Source organism: Saccostrea cucullata, unplaced genomic scaffold, assembly GCF_032062105.1.
Source record: "Saccostrea cucullata isolate Sc308-1 unplaced genomic scaffold, CSIRO_AGI_Scuc_v1 ctg127, whole genome shotgun sequence".
NCBI lineage: Eukaryota > Metazoa > Mollusca > Bivalvia > Ostreida > Ostreidae > Saccostrea > Saccostrea cuccullata.
In genome coordinates, this window is record NW_026940370.1 from 282864 (window position 1) to 300968 (window position 18105).

The following is an 18105-nucleotide window of genomic DNA, read 5'->3' on the forward strand; positions in this document are numbered from 1 at the left end:
GTGAAATATAAAACCCTAGAACCACCTGTTCAAAGGCTTTGACCAAGTTTAACATTATTAAAGGTAGGATTAACTCTGGGTTCAAAGTCAAAGGGTCAAGGTTGTTGGTTTCTAAAGAAAGGCCTTGCCTCAAAGATTACATATGGGAAGTCTGAAAGTGCTGGCCCTTACCATTCAAAAGTTATGGCCAAAGTTAAAGTTTTTAAAAAGTAGGTCAAACTCCATGGTCAAGGTCAAAGGGTCAAAGTTTTTGGTATCTAATGAGGTGTCTTTTCACAAGGATTACATTTGTGAAGTATGAAAGCCGTAGCCCTTACCATTCAAAAGTTATGGCCAAGGTTAAAGTTTTTTCATAAGTACGGAAATCTCCACGGTCAAGGTCAAAAGGTCAAAGTTGTTGGTACTCAATGAAAGGTCTTGCCACAAAAAATACATATATGAAGTATATAAGTATTTACTGTTTAAAAGATATGGCCAAAGTAAAAGTTTGGAATTTTTGTGTAAAAGTGGGTCAAACTCCAAGATCAAGGTCAAAAGGTAAAATTTGGTGGTACCCAAAGAAAGGTCGTGTCACAAGGAATACATATGTGAAATATGAAAGGCACAGCTCCATCAAATCAAAAGTGAATGGCAAGGTTCAAGTTTTTGAGGACAAACAGACAGAGAAACAGACAGACAGCTAGACAGACACAACAAAAACTACATAACCCCGAAACTTCGTTTACGGGGGCATAGAAAACAATCATTTTGAATTTAAGGTTGCTTATTTGGAATAGATTGATTGAATATTGTTTTACGTCCCATTCGAGAATTTATCATTCATGTTTGGACGTCACCAGAGGAATCCGTGTCCCCAGCTTCAGAAAAAAGGAAGAGCTTGAGCGGTTCGAGGAGGGAGGAGGGGGGGGGGGGCTAGAAAGGGGGATGGACACTTAAAGCAAGGCATGCAGGCAGACCTTTGACCTTTTATTTTGAGAAATCAGGGGTCCACTTTAGGCCTTTGGAAGTTAAAGCATAAGATTCCACTGCAAAAGCTTGAGATATCGCTCCGGAATGAAAGTTTTGGAACAGAGAGCATATACTAGTATCCTTGACCTACAAAATAAATGAAGCCAGTTCATAGTTTAATATAGTTTGATTTCTCCTTGGTACACATTATGATAGGAAACTAAATGTTCACGGTTTTTCCTCTAACTCATGGATCCCACTATGTTTTATAATGCCCTGACATGAAGCATAATATTGGAATATGATTGGCTGGTTGTTACTGAAAAAGAATACAAACTCTACATTAATTAATGTGCACAAAAACAATAATTTTGGATTCTAAACCAATGTCGTATTGTTGAAAGGTATATCATTACACATAGTTACGAACTCCAAAGTCATGTATTCCTTATTAACGAAAGCAGTATCTCGATCTTACCTCGAAAGGACTACTATTTTTATTGGTTTGAAGACTGTATATTGAGATGGTGAGCAAAATTCTTCCGAAAATGTTGAATGGAAATCTGCGATGACTTTCTTAAGATCAAATGTGGAAATGTTGACAGAAAGATTAACCGTATATTTATTCCCCAAATCTAAAAACAAATATAGGCTTTATTGTTGCAGTAACATTCAGAAATTGATTATTTTCAATATGATCCAGAACACATCTTACTGCATCAAACAATTCAGAATGTGCGAGAAAAAAAAACAAACTCCAGAAAAAATTTCATACCTTCTGGAATTCTTCGCCGCCGACTTCTATTCCAAACACACTCGTATCCACCATCTTTATTGTAACATGTTGATTTAGCAGGGCAAAGATCAAACGTACACTCATCTAAATCTCGTTCACACTGATCCCCGGTGTACCCTCCTAGACAGTGACAGCGATAGCCGTACGGCTCCAAAATGCACGTGCCGTTGTGGAGACAGGGATGGGAATGGCACCGGTCAATGATGTCACAATGCTGACCCATGAACCCAGGTTCACATTTACAGGAGTACGAATTAGCATGGCTAACACAGGTTGAATTGTCCCCACATGGATGTTGGGTGCAGTAATTGTAGTATTGGCAATTTTTACCAGTCCATTCTGAAGGACAGGTGCAAAAGTACGAGTTGTTGACGTTGGCGCATATACCATTGTTAACACATGGGGTTGCTAGGCAAGCATCGCGACTTTGGCATGTTTTGCCGACCCAACCAGTCGTACATTCACATGAGAAGTCATTATGTTGAGAGTTAAGACGACAAACACCGCCATTTGAGCATGGCGACGAGCTGCAGAAATCATAAAAGCTGCAACTTTTCCCATACCAGCTTTTTGAACAAGTACAAAGGAACGTTGTATTTGCATTTGTGCAAGTTCCGTTGTTCATACAAGGGAACGAGGCACAATAATCTCTTCTTGAACAGTTCAAACCAGGACAATGACATTTAGCAGTTGCAACTTCTATAATGGCTGTGGATGGTGTTATTAACGAGAAAGGATCGGAACCTGTATGGACTTGAACCTTTTGCTCAATTTCTACCGAACATTTTTCTCCATTTATACAAGTGTGGTTCTGGCAAGGGTCTGGGAGACTACAATCTCTGCCTACCCACCCAGTCTCACATGAACAAGTAAAATTATTTGATGAAGAGGAGCAGTTTCCATTATCTTGACATGGGTTGGGGCTGCAAAAGTCAGCCTCTGAACAGTTGAAGCCAGTCCAACCAGAATTGCATGTACACTGATACGTGTCATTCTGAGACAAACACTTTCCGTTTGTTCCACATGGGTTCTTGTGGCAGCGGTCAACGTACTGACACGAACTTCCATATAGGCCAACTGGGCACTCACAGGTATAGCTATTGTTGTTATAGTCGTTACAAATAAATGGCCTGGAACAGGAATTATATTTACAATATTTTGTCAGATTACACGTTTTGCCTCCGAACCCTCTATTACAATAACAAATAAAGCCATTACTCGCACTGTAGCAATCACCGTGGTTAGAACAGGAGATGTTGACGCAGTAGTCCCGGTATTCACAGTTCTTACCTCGAAATCCAGGGTTACACGTACAGTTATGGCCATTCCCAACCACGTGACATATACCATTTCCACTACAATTTCCGCCACAGTAATTGTATTCGCTGCAAGTTGTCCCGAAAAAATAATCCACACACTCACATTGATACTTTGTCAGTGTGTTTGTACAGATTCCTGAATTAAGACAAGGATTACTGGCGCAGTGATCCACAGATTTACAATATGGACCCATGAGGCCTTTTGGACAGTGACAGGTATAATTTCTTTTTCCGTTTACACAAGTAGACTCGTGTTGACAGAGGTTGTTGTAACAGAAGTCTTTGAAGGAGCAGTCAGCTCCGGTATATCCAGGGATACAAGAACACACAGCTCTCCCGTCTTGTTCGCTGCAAGATCCATGATTATTACATGTGCTATTTGAGCATTGAGTATCTGTGAGATTCTCACAGTTTTTACCCATGGTTCCATTTTTACAGAGACACTCGTAACCTCTCACTTGATTGACACACTCTCCACCGTTACAGAGTTCCATTATGCATTCATCCCCGTCGTAACGGCATCTCAGACCGGAAGAGGAAATGGGACAGGAACAATGGAAGCCACCAATAGTATTTGTACAGTTGCCATGCCTACAAAAATCTGCTGTATCGCATTCATTGAAGTCCTCATCACAGTTTGTGCCATGCCACCCTAAAAAGAATAAAATTTTATTTAAATTCGTTTTATTTTCATAACTGGAGAAAATGCATGGCTTTTTGCACCGAAGTTTCTAAATATCTCTGCTGCATTTTTATATGTTCAAATTAGATTTTATGGGTTTTTTAGTTAATTTGAATTGTTTAATAGATGCAAGTTTTAAAGCATGTAAAGCATTTTTTCAAACTATCCATATTGCATACATTGTTCTCTTTTGCATCTTCAATTTGTTTAGTATATGTTCGTCTTTTGTTCAGGATCTAGATTTCACAAATTCGTGTAATATTATCACCATCTCCTTTATTCTCACATATTATCTTTTTGTTCTTACTGCATGTAGTCTTCATATCAATTTTAAAAGATGTTTTTTTTTCTCACAAATAGTAGCATAATAAATAAAATATAATTATAATTGTAAAGCCCTACCTGTTTTACAGTATGTCTGTCTATAGATGACACACTTTTGTGGGTTACCTGGACAATAATACCTACACCCTGATCCATAGTAGCCCTCTGAACAAAACGCTTTGTACGTCACTCTTATCCTGAAAGAGATTAATAACCCGAAAGAACTTATAATAAGATACATATGTTTTGGTTTACGAGGTTATACGAAAAAAAGACATTGAGATGACTGTAATGAAGGATATGGAGATAACGAACAGTATTCAATCTCAAAGTTCATATAACAATACAAAATAGAAGCAGAGCAAACACGGACCTCCAAAACATCAAAGGTGGGATCAGGTGTCATGGAGGAGTGAGCATCTCCTGCCGACCGGTCACACCCGCCGTGTGCTCCTTGTCACGATCAGGAAATAACGGGAAAAAATCCGTCGTCAATTCAGTGTATAAATAATGGACTAACAATTGGTATGAAAAACGTCAGTCAGCAATTGACTCAATGATAAATTGTATTTGCTGAAAAGGTCATTGTATCGACCATGGAACTTACGAAATGATGACTTTAAATGAGACTGCTGATATTCTTGTTTCATCAACTTGCTTGTCAATAATTTACCTCGTTTTAGAAATTGTTCATACTTAGAGCATGCTCTTGCGCATCGAATCAACTGAGATATATACATGTATACTCCGTATGCAGGTGATGAAGGTATATTGCTGCATAAGTAAGGAAATCTTAGAAAAATGTAAGTTAATTTATGAGAACAAAACAAACAAGAATCGATTAATGCTAAAACTCTACCAAAACAATGCAAATCGTGAGCAGAACAAAAATAAACCTCTAAAACATTAGGGATGGGATCACATGCCATGAAGAAGTAAACATCCGCCGCGTGATCTTTGTCATGATCGAGTAAAGGGAATGTCAATTTAATATAAAAAATAATGGCCTGACAATTGCATGAAAAACTTCAGGAGCCCTAACGACAGATTGCATTATTTTGTAAAACAAATATCTTTTCCGTAGAAAAATATCAAATTATTACGGAAACATAAGCAATGACGTGTTCTGTGCTTTTCAATGAGAGAAACATGCCCTAAAATAATAAATTTGCCGGGAGTCTCTCGACAAAGAGTTGACATTGGGCACTGACTTAGTTAGGATAAATTACACAGGAAAAATGTCCACATGTGTTTAACATATGTTTGGTTTCACATGTGTTCAACATATGTTTTATACATGTAATACATGTGTGTAAATAAACACATGTAAAATATGTGTTTCATTTATATGTAAAACATATATAATATACACATGTTATACACTTGTGAGATAATATATATGTTAAACACATGTTTTTCACCACACATGTATAACACGTATTATATATATGTAATATATGTGTGCGAAAATACAGATGAATTATACATGTTTAATTTATATAAAATATATGTGTATTCATATACACATGTTAAGTTTTATCTCATATGTGTGTGTACATTAATTCAAAAGAATTTGTAAATGTTAGTAAAATTTTACTCATGAGAATGTAAAGTTTTACTTTGTTTATCCCCCCCCCCCCTTTCCCTTCTAAAAAAAACTTTCACAATTTTTTTTCTGTAATAATGCATTAATCAGACAAAATTGATAAAGAATGAATTCATTTTCTTTTCATTTTAAATCTTTTGGCTTACTTCTTGAGTAAAATTGAAATTATTCCGTATTTGTCTCCAGTCCGGTTTTGTCTTTTATCGGATGAAAATGTACGTCATTTTTGACGTCACTGCTGCAGCAGACGTGCTGGGTGTATTGGAAAGGTAAGTGATCTCAAAACATTTTTTAAAAGACTTTTAATTCATATTGTTTAAATATCATTTCATTATAGTTACAGGTGCGTATGTGAACTTTCTATATACATGTAATACTCTTATTATTGTGACTTGTCATGCATTTCGTAAACCTAACGATAGTGATCTGTAAGTAAATTTGGTGAAAAATGTTTCTGACTGAATGTAAGCACGGGCACTGGAAGTTAATGTATGTGTATGTATAAAAAAGACCCTTCTTTCTTATACATACACATACTATATATTTATATTAACTTCCAGTGCCCGTGAATGTAAGCGGTTACATGTTAGGCTAAAGGCATTACTATTTTTTTATAATTTGTATACAGGTAAGTAATTTTGGATAAATTTGTTTCTGAATGAACAAACATTACATGTTAGGCTATTTTTAAAGGCATTATTGGTTTTCCTTTTGTTACGTACTGATATGAAAGTGAAAGTAGAAACCTTGAAACCATTGTGACTGTCAGTTGGTGTTTATGTATGTGTTTAGTGATTTCCTAGGTATGTCAACCCCACAATTTAAAATCAATTTGAAAAGAATATTACTGAATTTCTATAAATTAACATGGGAAAAAGACAGGAATTTACATAAAGATGGCAAATTGTCTACATTTACCAGCATAAAGACTAAATTTTGTTTTGAATCTTATCTAGATATTCTTACAAACAATCAACATAGATCAGTTTTAACAAAGTTAAGAATTTCGGCTCACAGGCTTAAAATTGAAATTGGACGTTATCAAAAAATACCTAGAGAGGAACGAATTTGTTCACTTTGTCATCACAACGAGATTCAATGAAATTCATTTTCTCCTTGTATGTCCTCACTTAATGTACAAAGACTTGAACTCATAAATATTTGTAAACTTAAATGTAAAAATTTTCAGTCTCTATCTTATGATAATCAATTTTATTGGCTCACTAATGAAGACCCAGACATCCTTGATCACTTGCTGGATTCCTTAGTAATTTACCTTAATTGAAGATATTGTGATAAGCATAAAAAAAAATTATTATATAGAGTTTCTTGCCTTTAACTATATATATATATATATGTATAAATTATATATATTTGTATGTAACTTAGAATACGATACATGTATGTATATTCAGTATATCTCTTATATACTTTTTTTGGTTTTTTTTTTTAACAATTGCTCTCTATATGTAATATCATCATCATGCTTGTTCTATCATTTGGATCCTCCTCCTTCTATTTGTAAATCTTTTTGCTCCTCCGGGGGCCCAAATTGGATTAATAAAATCTTGTATCTTGTATATGTTGAGATGGCTGTCAAGTCGATTCTTTCATCAACTTAATAACAAGTGTTTGTTTTTATGGCCTATAGATGCATGCAGTAACTTGAGTTCAGTGTCACATTGTTGCGTCTAAAAAGCCCAAAGCTGATAAGACTGGCGATTGATCCTAAAGCTGATAACAGATTTGACAGAAGATTGCATCTTCACAATATTAAAGGTAAAAATAAATACTTGCAATAAAAAATCAAGGTTAACATCTGTAATGACTCCTTCTTGACAAAATATTTCTTGATACATTGTAATTTCTTTTTGTTCCTTTATAATTCTACATTTGTTGTTTGCACGACTTCATAAATAATGAAGTCAACTCAATACTACAATAATTTTATTCTATATTATAAAACAGTTTTAGTCCAGTGCACTTTTAAAATATGGAAAGTATGAATAGAATTTGCTGGCTTTGAAACTGGTACATGTACTGTAAATGACTTCAGGGGGGAGGGGGGTTATTGAATTTTTGAATTTCAGTTAAAAATTAATAATAACAGTGACATCCAACTTTCAAGGTACAAGTACATGTGCATATGTGTTGATTGTTGAAAGTACATCAGCTAGCTAATTAATCCATTGGATATTTACATCTATTATGTACCGGTATTCATTACCTGACATTTATTATTTTTTTCCAACACTAGAGAACATAGTTTCTGGTAAAATGTAAGATATTAATTAAGACTATTAAGAACCTACAAACATGTACTCTCTCTTTTTTGTAGTTGTAGTTTTGTAGTTTAATTAAGTTTTAGTGTTGCTTAGAAGATATCTACTGCGTGAATATTTGTTTTACAGGTTCAATATACAGTCAGCGTCTCATAAGAATAAATCCCAAGATCCAAGACTTGCTTAAAAGCTTAATTAAGGTAACTACACACTGTTAAATAAACTTTGTTATATTCTTCCCAACAACGTTTGAATCACACTGTCTGTTTTTCTGCCTGTCTACTTCTCTGTAGTATTTTTTGTCCAAAAATAAGATATTTGTGTCAGAATCTTCTTAATTTTTGCCAATATGAATTAGTAATATTGTTTGAACATTCCAAATTTAATTGTCAAAATCAAAAAAAAAAAATGCTTTTTATGACTTTATTATGAAGAATACCTTCCAACAGTGTAATTGTCTTGCAAATTACATCATAGGATTCCACAAAACTGAAACACCTAGTATAGCATATATAACATTAGTTTTAGCTCTTATCATATCTCTTTGGGTGAATTGGGCATACATTTGTTTGCTGAACTTTAATATTACTTGTAGAATTGATTTTGTAATTTAAGAATTGTTTTATTTTTACTTTTGAAATTTTTGTAGAGACCATTCTGTGCCTCAAAGAAATTGTTCAGGAAAGGGAGAAATGGTGGATTTGCATTTTGGGTACAGTTCAAAGAGAGTTCAAAATGGTCAAGCTCATGGAAGATCAGAGGGAGAAGAAAACTGAAACTGAAGAAAACTGAAAGATACAGAAAGAAAAAGAACAAGAAAATATATGAAATAATTATGAAATTGGGAGGATGTACACAATCTTGTCTGCATTTGACCTGTAAAGATTTAATTCCCATTCTTATTTGTATGCTGTAATATCAAATAACTTGATTTTTCATAAATTTACAATAGATAATACATGACAAATGTTATATTTGATATTTCAATTTTGCTTTGGACACTTTCATGTCAAATCATATAAATTATAAAAAAGTACATGGACTAATTATGTTATTCATTTGTACATGTATGCATGTTTAACTATTTAATCATTTTGTGGAAATCTTATAATTGTACTCAACTTAGAATATGTAAAATATATGTATCGACAAATGCTACTGACTTGTTTGTATACTTTCCTGTTTAGAAAGTACACTGAAAAATAAGTTATTTCTCTTGATGAAAATAATTTATCAAAAAAGTTGTGTAAGCATTTTAAGATATTAATTTTCAAATATTTAACCCAATCATTGGAATGTAATGGATTTTCATCTAAAGCAGAAATATCTGATTTTTAAATGTGTACAAGAATGTGTTTTTCCTTGTGATAAATATTGAAAGAGAACACATGTAACTACATATGATTTACATATGCTGCCCTTTTCATATGATTCACATATGTGGACAGACATGAAAAAAGTATAAAAATGATAATAAGTACAACAGTAATATTATACACGTATAATTCACATATAAAGTATAACATATATAAAACATATGTTTAACACATGTTTCATATGTATAAATATACAATGTGTTTATTTTTACACATGTTAAACACATGTGAAACATATGTTTAACATGTGTAAAAATAAACACCCTATACATGTGTGCTCCTTTTATGTGTTTTACACGTGTAAAAAATATATGTTAAACACATGTTTAACATATGTTCAACACATGTGGACATTTTTCCTGTGTATGAAGGTAACCAAAGATTTGTGACACCTAATTTTCGCGAGATGTCAATATTGCATAGTTTTTCTCGAATTCTGCAGGTTATTTTTCTACATAATCTTTAATAATACAATTATACGCGAGATCTTTATTTTCGAAAACAGACTGCTTCGTTTTATTACACGATAATTCAGTTCTCGCGAATGGAAAGTAAATTACAGTATGTGTTAGGTATTGTACTGAAAAGTTTTGGCAAATATACGATGAAAATAGTAGGAAAATATGCTTCAACACAATATTAAGATTTTGAACATTAAAGCAGTCCTTAATCATTGCTAGCAACTGACGATGAAGAAAAAAAAGATACTTAAAGGTCATGTAAAATTGATAAGGTGCATGGGATGCAGTCACAGATTAATGCCTTACAAATGGTGACGAAGACAAAGAAATTGATACCTGAAGGTATTATTGTTATGTAAATAAGGAGCCGCTACTAAGGTTTCCCATTTGTAATATGGGGTGAAAATGTCCCGTCCCAATAAGAGACTGTTGGCGTTCACCTCGGTGTGGAAGATGAGCGGAGATGAGGAGTTCTGCATGTCTCTGACCTCAAATATCAGCTGGTCTGTGTATTTTATCTACATACAAAAGGAAAGTCTCATGTAGCTCTAAAATTTAATTTGCATGCCATACCAAAATGAATGTTACCAAAAGATAGATTAAAAATTGAAATTACCCAATCGTCTACTGAGAATAACAACGGATTTGTTGCATTGCCTAGTTTGGAACCATAGACGACGTCATCTCGGTTCATGTCCAGCGTCGTGGTAAAGGACGCCTTACATGTTTCTCTGTCATTTCTATAGTCAAAAAAATTTAAAAATATTTAAATGAAGCAAATGTAGATAAAGAAAAGTATTCAAAAATCAATAAAACATACAAAATAAGAGCAGAGGAAACGCCAAAACATCAGAGGTGGGTTCAGGTGCCATGGGGGAGTAAGCATCCCCTGCCGGCCGGTCACACATGCCGTGTGCTTCTTGTCATAATTGGGAAATAACGGAAAAATCTGTCGTCAATTCAGTTTATGTATAATGGACTAACAAATAGTTTGAAAAACGTCAGTCAGCATTTGACTCAATGATAAATTGTATTTGCTGAGACGGTCATTGTTTCGACTAATGAAATTACGAAATTATGACTTTAAACGAGACTGCTGAAATTCTTGTTTCATCAACTAAATGTTTGTCAATAATTTACATCGTTCTAGATACTGTTCATACGTAGAGCATGCTGTTGCGTATAACATTAACTGAGATACTGTAAAATCATATATTTTCGTGGTTTGAGGAAAAACTCTTGGTTTGTGGGGATTTAAATTTGTGGATGAAGAATTGCTTAGTAGTTATGAATGTAATATTTTACATTTCGTGATGGACATGAATTCGTGGGTCTATTTATACCACGAAAAAACAACGCAAATAAAATAAACCCCACGAAAATCAGTGATTTCACATTATATAAACTCCGTATGCAGGTGATGAAGGTATATTGCTGCATAAGTAAGGAAAGTTACCAGAACCTGTCTCCAAAAACGGCATATTGTTTATCAGAAACTCAAGCACCTTTTTGATGTCAACTTCAGAGTACTTGTGTGTACAATCAAAATTGTTTTTAACAAAATAATTTTGCAAATGACCAATGACAAGGTAATTGAATTAATGAGTTCCATTTTTATTGAAAAAGCAGCTGTCAATATAGTTTTTTTTTTTTTGCAAAATAATAAAGAAAGAAAAGTAAATAAAGAGTAGTGTAAATAATTGATTGATTGATTGTATACTGTTTATATACTGTTTAACGTCCCTCTCCAGAATATTTCACTGATATGGAGACGTCACCATTGCCGGTGAAGGGCTGCAAATTTAGGCCTATGCTCGGCACTTACGGCCTTTGAGCAGGGAGGAATCTTTATCGTATCACACCTGCTGTGACACGGGGCCTCGGTTTATACGGTCTCATCCGAAGGAAGCCTTTTACGACAAGCAAGGGGGTACTGAGGACTCTATAACTCTTTTCCTTACCTGAGACATACAGTGAGTACAGGTTTACACAGCTTAGTACAGTTACTGCCAGTCACATCCTGGCAACAGGACCCGTCCTGGAGTTTATTCCCAGGGATCTGCACTTCGTGTACGTGTACATAGAAGGTTATCCTGCCCTGTACAATCTAAGACATATACTGGAGTAGTTATGAAATAACTCAACTTATATCACCAATTATACAATAAATATAAAAATGGAGTTATTCCTTGAATTTAGTTGAATTGCATTTAATAAAATTTATCCTTGTAAAGGGAGGGAATTGCTATCATTGAAACAGATTTAGACGACTCATAGCAACCGCTGATGATAAAGCTGCTTAATTAATGATATAAAATATCAATACGTAAGCGTTGCAATGCAACGCTTAATCGCATAAATTCATGCATAAATAGTTGACATTCTCAACCGCTAAATGATATAATTCTTTCATTAAACGGCAATTTAGAATTAGTGGTTAAGAAATATGTCAACTATCAGTGCAATAATTTATGTCTCTGAGCGTTGCACTTGCAATGCTTAAGTACACCTCTTTGATCATGTTAATGACATTTCAAAATTTTAATTTTCAATGAAAAGTGCTATCTTACCTGAGTTGCAAAAATACATAAAAGTAATAGAATTGTATACATTGACTCAGCCATCATTAAGAAGTACTTGGTCAACAGCAAGTACAGTGATCAAACCGAGATAAAACGTCTTAAGCAAACATACAAACTTCTTAATGGATGATATGGTAAATGAGATAAAATAAGCTTCAATGTAACTTTAACATCAACGGCGCAATATTTAACTTTTAGGTGGAAATATTGATATATAAAATCCATATTTTCACTATTAAATAAAACATGAAGCACCCTAGCTATAAATATAAACATTTGCAGATTGTGGTCTATCGATGACATTGTTCTGCTTATAAAATCTTTACCCTTTTTCCTAATTTCAAACACATAATTTATAATATATATAATAATATATCCATTTTCATTATTCACATTATCTTACTATACAGAAAATGTAGCTCATATATAGCTTAGTAATTCATTTCAACTAGTTCTTTGATGTCATCTAATTGCAAAAGAAAAAGGGAAGTACCCTGGAATAATAAAAACTGCGCGGGCCCATTTCGTGTAATACTTAACATTTAAGGGTGTTTGGGGACGTAATTTCGTGTATTCATTAAAAAACTACAAAATGAATGTTGACTCTGAAACCATAGTTTGTGGAGAACATTAATTCGTAGATCAAGGGTACCGACGAATTTCACGAAAATTAAGCCGCCACGAAATCTAATCATTTCAGTAATTCTGATGCCAGAAAATCGACACCTTCACACTGATTTAACATTTAAAAGTTGTTATAAAGTGTAGGTGAGTATTTCACATATTAAAATAATGTTGAATACTTATATACATAGAAAGCAATTTTTTAATAAGTTAGTATAAGAAAAAAATAGATGAAATATTATTTTTTCTTTATTTTGAGTTCTAAAGTACAACAGCAAAAATTAAATTGGAGCCTTTTTAGCTCACCTCGACGAAGTCGAGATGAGCTTATGCTATACCCCCGGCGTCGGTGTCCCAGGTTAAAGTTTTAGGAGCAAGTCCATTCCCAAGTAACTATAAGCCCTACCTGAACCAAACTTGCATTGATAATGCATCTAGGGATGTACACTACCAGACTTGCTTCGGATGCTGGATCTGACCTACATTTTCTAGATGAGTGACCAGGTTAAAGTTTTTGGAGCAGGTTAAAGTTTTTGGTGCAGGTCCATTCCCAAGGAACAATAAGCCCTACCCGGACCAAATTTGCATGGATGATGCATCTAGGGATGGACACTACCAGACTTGCTTCGGTCTATTCCCAAGTAACTATAAGCCCTACCTGGTCCACTTGCATGGATGATGCATCTAGGAATGCTGGTTGCTGATGCATCTGACCTACATTTTCCAGATGAGTGACCAGGTTAAAGTTTTTGGAGCAGGTCTATTCCTCAGAAACTATAAGCCCTATTTGAACCAAACATGCATAGATGATGCATCTAGGGATGGACACTACCAGACTTGCTTCGGATGCTTGATCTGATCTACAATTTCATTCCCAAGTAACTATAAGACCTACCTAAACCAAACTTGCATGGATGATGTATCTAGGGATGGACACTACCAGACTAGCTTCGGATGCTGGATCTGACATACATTTTCATTCCCAAGTAACTAGAAGACCTTTTTGGACTAAACTAGCATGGATGATGTATCTAGGGATGGACACTACCAGACTTGCTTCGGATGCTGGATCTGACCTACATTTTTATTCCCAAGTAACTATAAACCCTAGCTAAACCAAACTTGCACTGATGATGTATCTAGGGATGGACACTACCAGACTTGCTTCGGATGTTGGATCTGACCTACATTTTCATTCCCAAGTAACTATAAGTCCTACCTTAACCAAACTTGCATGGATGATGCATCTAAGGATGGACACTATCATACTTGCTTTGGATGATGGATCTGACCTACAGATATTTTCCATACAAGAGACCAGGTTAAAGTTTTGGGAACAGATCAATCTGAATGAACTGGAAATCCTTGATATCTGCAGTATTAACAAAGTTATGAATATTTGTTAACACTATACATGTTTTTCACGCTACACGCGTAGAAATGTGTATGCCATGTAAGGGGTTAACACAACTTGCAAGAATATTGTTGATGGGATGAATACTAAATATTAAGAAAATATGATGTGAGATTTCCATTACTTAAACTGATAACATTCGTTGAGGTGAGCTTCGTAATCTTTGATTACCTATGTTTTCCACTAGTGAATATTAAATTTACGTATTATACGCCCGTCTTAAGACGGGACGTATTATGTTTTAGGCTTCATGTCCGTCCGTCCGTCCGTCTGTCCGTCTATCCATTCCTGTCCGGCTCATAACTTGAATAGTGTTAGGCCTAGGATTATCAAACTTTGTAAACTGATACTTCTTGGGTAGACGGTGTGTCGCGCACAAAAAGTAGGTCGCTCTGACCTTTAATAAAGATGCTATAGCCAAATATGGATAAAAACTGTCCGGCTCATAACTAGAAAACTATTAGACCTAGAGCTTTCAAACTTGGCAAAAGTATACATCTAAAGTAGAAGGTGTGTCACGGCCTATTTCAAGGTCATTTTGACCTTTAATTAAAGTGAATTTAAAAAAAAAAATAAGTCTTTTAAATTCTAAATTTCATAATCCTAAAAAATGTAAAAATATAGTTGTATCCTTATTAAAAAAATGTTAAATTAAGTAAAAACTTATTTTTTCACTATGTACTTTACAGCAATCTGTAACAAATGTTTATTCTTTGATAGGAATTCAGTTTGTCCCATGGGCATAATTATCAAGCACTGGTCAAGAAGAATTTTGATAGCAGAAATTTGCATGTCAAATTAGAGAGAAATTAATGAGTTTATTGTCAGGAGCTAAGAGCATCTCTAGATCTGTTGCAGCCTTTATCTTAATTTATCTCTTGGGAGTTGGGCAAAAAGAAATGGCCTCATAGTTGTTTGTGTTAACTAAGAGTTCTTGATGGCTTGTCCAGACAAAGATCTTTCAATTGGTGTAATGTATTTAAAACAAATTGATGTTTTAGTGTATCATTAAAACTAAATTATTATTGTATAATATGATTGAAACTAATTATATAAGTGTTCATTGAAAAAAAATTATATTTCAATTTTTATATATTTGCAACAAAGATGCTATGGCCAAATGTGAAAAAATCCTGTCCGGCTCATAACTAGAAAACTATTAGACCCAAATCTTTCAAACTTGGCAAAAGTATACATCTAAAGTAGAAGGTGTGTCACGGCCTATTTCAAGGTCGCCGTGACCTTTAATTAAAGTGATTTTTAAAAAAAAAAAACTAAGTCTTTTAAATTCTAAATTTCATAATCCTAAAAGATGTAAAAAATATAGTTGTATCCTTATTAAAAAATGTTAGATTAAGTAAAAACTTATTTTTTCATTACATACTTTACAGCAATCTGTAACAAATGTTTATTCTTTGATAGGAATTCAGTTTGTCCTATGGGCATAATTATCAAGCACTGGTCAAGAAGAATTTTGAAAGCAGAAATTTGCATGTCAAATAAGAGAGAAATTAATGAGTTTATTGTCAGGAGCTAAGAGCATCTCTAGATCTGATGCAGCCTTTATCTTAATTTATCTCTTGGGAGTTGGGCAAAAAGAAATGGCCTCATAGTTGTTTGTGTTAATTAAGAGTTCTTGATGGCTAGTCCAGATAAAGATCTTTCAATATTGGTGAAATGTAATTAAAACAAAGTGATGTTTTAGTGTATGATTAATACTAAATTAGTATTGTACACTATGAATGATGCAATGTTTGTTATAATTAATGCCTACACAACAAGAGATGGATAAACAAATTTTTTAAGGTGTGTAAAAATTACTGAAATCTTAAAATCAAGGTTGACATGATTTTCCTGCACTTTTAACTGTTTAAGATACATTGTAATTGTAATTTTTTGACGGGCGTATCATGCTGTGGCGTGGCACTTTATTTATAAATGGTAGAATTAATCAGCTAGGTGACCCGTAGTTATTTTAATAATTGACAAACTTTTTTTTTTTAAAGTTTTGCAGTTTGTCTACACAAATTGTATCTTAAATGAAAAAATAAAAGCATAAACAATTTGAAATAGGCAGGGTCCCAGTGTTATAGAGTGCATGTTTCAGTATCTTTTACTAAATTGAGTACTGTTTCTTTGTTCGTTTGTTGTTAGAGTCCATCTCGAGAATTTTTCACTCATATGGAGACGCCACCACTTAGGTGAAGAACTGCAGATTTTTGTCCTATACTCGACACTTAGGGCCATTGAGCAGTGAGGGATATTTTTCGTGCCAGCACCCACTGCGATTTATACCGTCTCGTCTGAAGGAACGGTCTCATCTTGTATGAATTTCAAAGGAAATATAGTGGGTTGGTCACGTCATAAAATCAACAAAGATATATACCAACCAAATTTATTCCCTCTGTACATTTTTTGGCTTTGTTATTTCAATTATAATATATCAGGGTCTCGGGTCAGTTTTGTTATTGTAGACCTTTTTTGGTATTCATATAATTTAATATAATCAAAAACTTCTACACGAGAAAAAGAAAATACATGTACTTGCTGTTGGCTTCAACTCGATGATATTGACACATTATCTATAAACAATTGTTATTTCCATTCAAATTTCGCGCCGATATATCCAAGTGAGCTTGAAATAAAAGGTACCACAGAGTCTGACACATTTGTTTCATATTTAGATACTAGTATTTTACAAGAGAAGGACGATAATGGTAACTTAACAAATCTTTTTAATAAACATGATGAATTCAACTTCTCATTCGTCAACTTTCCTTACTTACGTAGCAACGTATCCTTATCACCTGCATTTGGGGTTTATGTCTCTCAATTGATTCGATACCAAGTGCATGCTCTACGTAAGAACAATTCCTAAAACGGGAAAAACTTTCGAAAAATAAGATGATAAAAACAAGGATATCAGCAGTCTCTTTTGAAGTTTATAGTTTATTACTGTTCACGGTAGCTCAGTCGGTAGAGCGCTCGCTCCGTGATCAGGAGGTCGTGAGTTGATTGACATATCCTTGCACTCTCACAAATTTAATCTTATTCTTAATCCTTAGGAAAAGTGGCAATCTCGTTTTATATAAATGAAAAATATTAATACTATAATCCAGAAAATTCAGAGTAGACATGTTCGAAAGCAAAACAAACACACAATATATTGTCAGTCCGTGCAGTTGTGGTAAGCAGACTGTGACGATTGAACGCACCCGGTGAATTCTAAATATAAACAATAACAGAACTCGAGCCCTGTTTACAAAAACTGTGTACATAACACGAGTGTGCTCGATTTGCTAATCTCTGTACGCATCTCTTAGTTCGGAATGACGATACTTGTGAAGGTGTTTTGCTTTCTAACATTTCTACTCTGAATAAAATTAATTTTCTTGATAAAAGTTTTAATATTTCTCATTAATACACATCAAAATTGCCACTTTTCCTTAGGATTAAGAATAAGGTTAAAATTTGTGAAAGTGAAAGGATGTGTCAATCAAACCCGCCAAAAAATTTAAAGTTTCAATAACTTTTAAATGAAATAAGATTTTTAATTAATTTTTGTGTGAAATGCTATTAAAATATATAATTTAAGATATTATACAGAAAAAATGAGAAAATATTAACTTCAAATCTGTGTCCAAGTACCTTTAAAAACCGAGGCCCCGTGTCAGCGGCAGGCGTTGGCACG

The 18105-nt window shown here is 34.0% G+C and overlaps 1 protein-coding gene and 1 long non-coding RNA gene across 3 annotated transcripts; one reads left to right on the forward strand and one right to left on the reverse strand.

The window, feature by feature from the left end:
• Nucleotides 1-1020: 1020 nt before the first annotated feature.
• On the reverse strand, nucleotides 1021-12418 carry LOC134255262 (neurogenic locus notch homolog protein 2-like). The gene is made up of 8 exons (XM_062737777.1): nucleotides 12365-12418; nucleotides 11756-11901; nucleotides 10411-10534; nucleotides 10131-10312; nucleotides 4148-4266; nucleotides 1724-3715; nucleotides 1427-1583; nucleotides 1021-1267 (listed from the first exon to the last, which is right to left on the reverse strand). Exons 1-8 carry the CDS (start codon nucleotides 12416-12418, stop codon nucleotides 1177-1179), a joined length of 2865 nt encoding a protein of 954 aa, XP_062593761.1. The 3' UTR covers nucleotides 1021-1176.
• On the forward strand, nucleotides 6228-8722 carry LOC134255233 (uncharacterized). Of its 2 annotated transcripts, XR_009989477.1 has the most exons (4): nucleotides 6228-6303; nucleotides 7327-7454; nucleotides 8087-8157; nucleotides 8607-8716. It is a non-coding gene; the product is annotated as an uncharacterized LOC134255233 (long non-coding RNA). The 2 variants fall into 2 exon arrangements; XR_009989476.1 differs by lacking the exon at nucleotides 6228-6303 and having other exon boundaries at nucleotides 7258-7454; nucleotides 8607-8722.
• Nucleotides 12419-18105: the final 5687 nt, after the last annotated feature.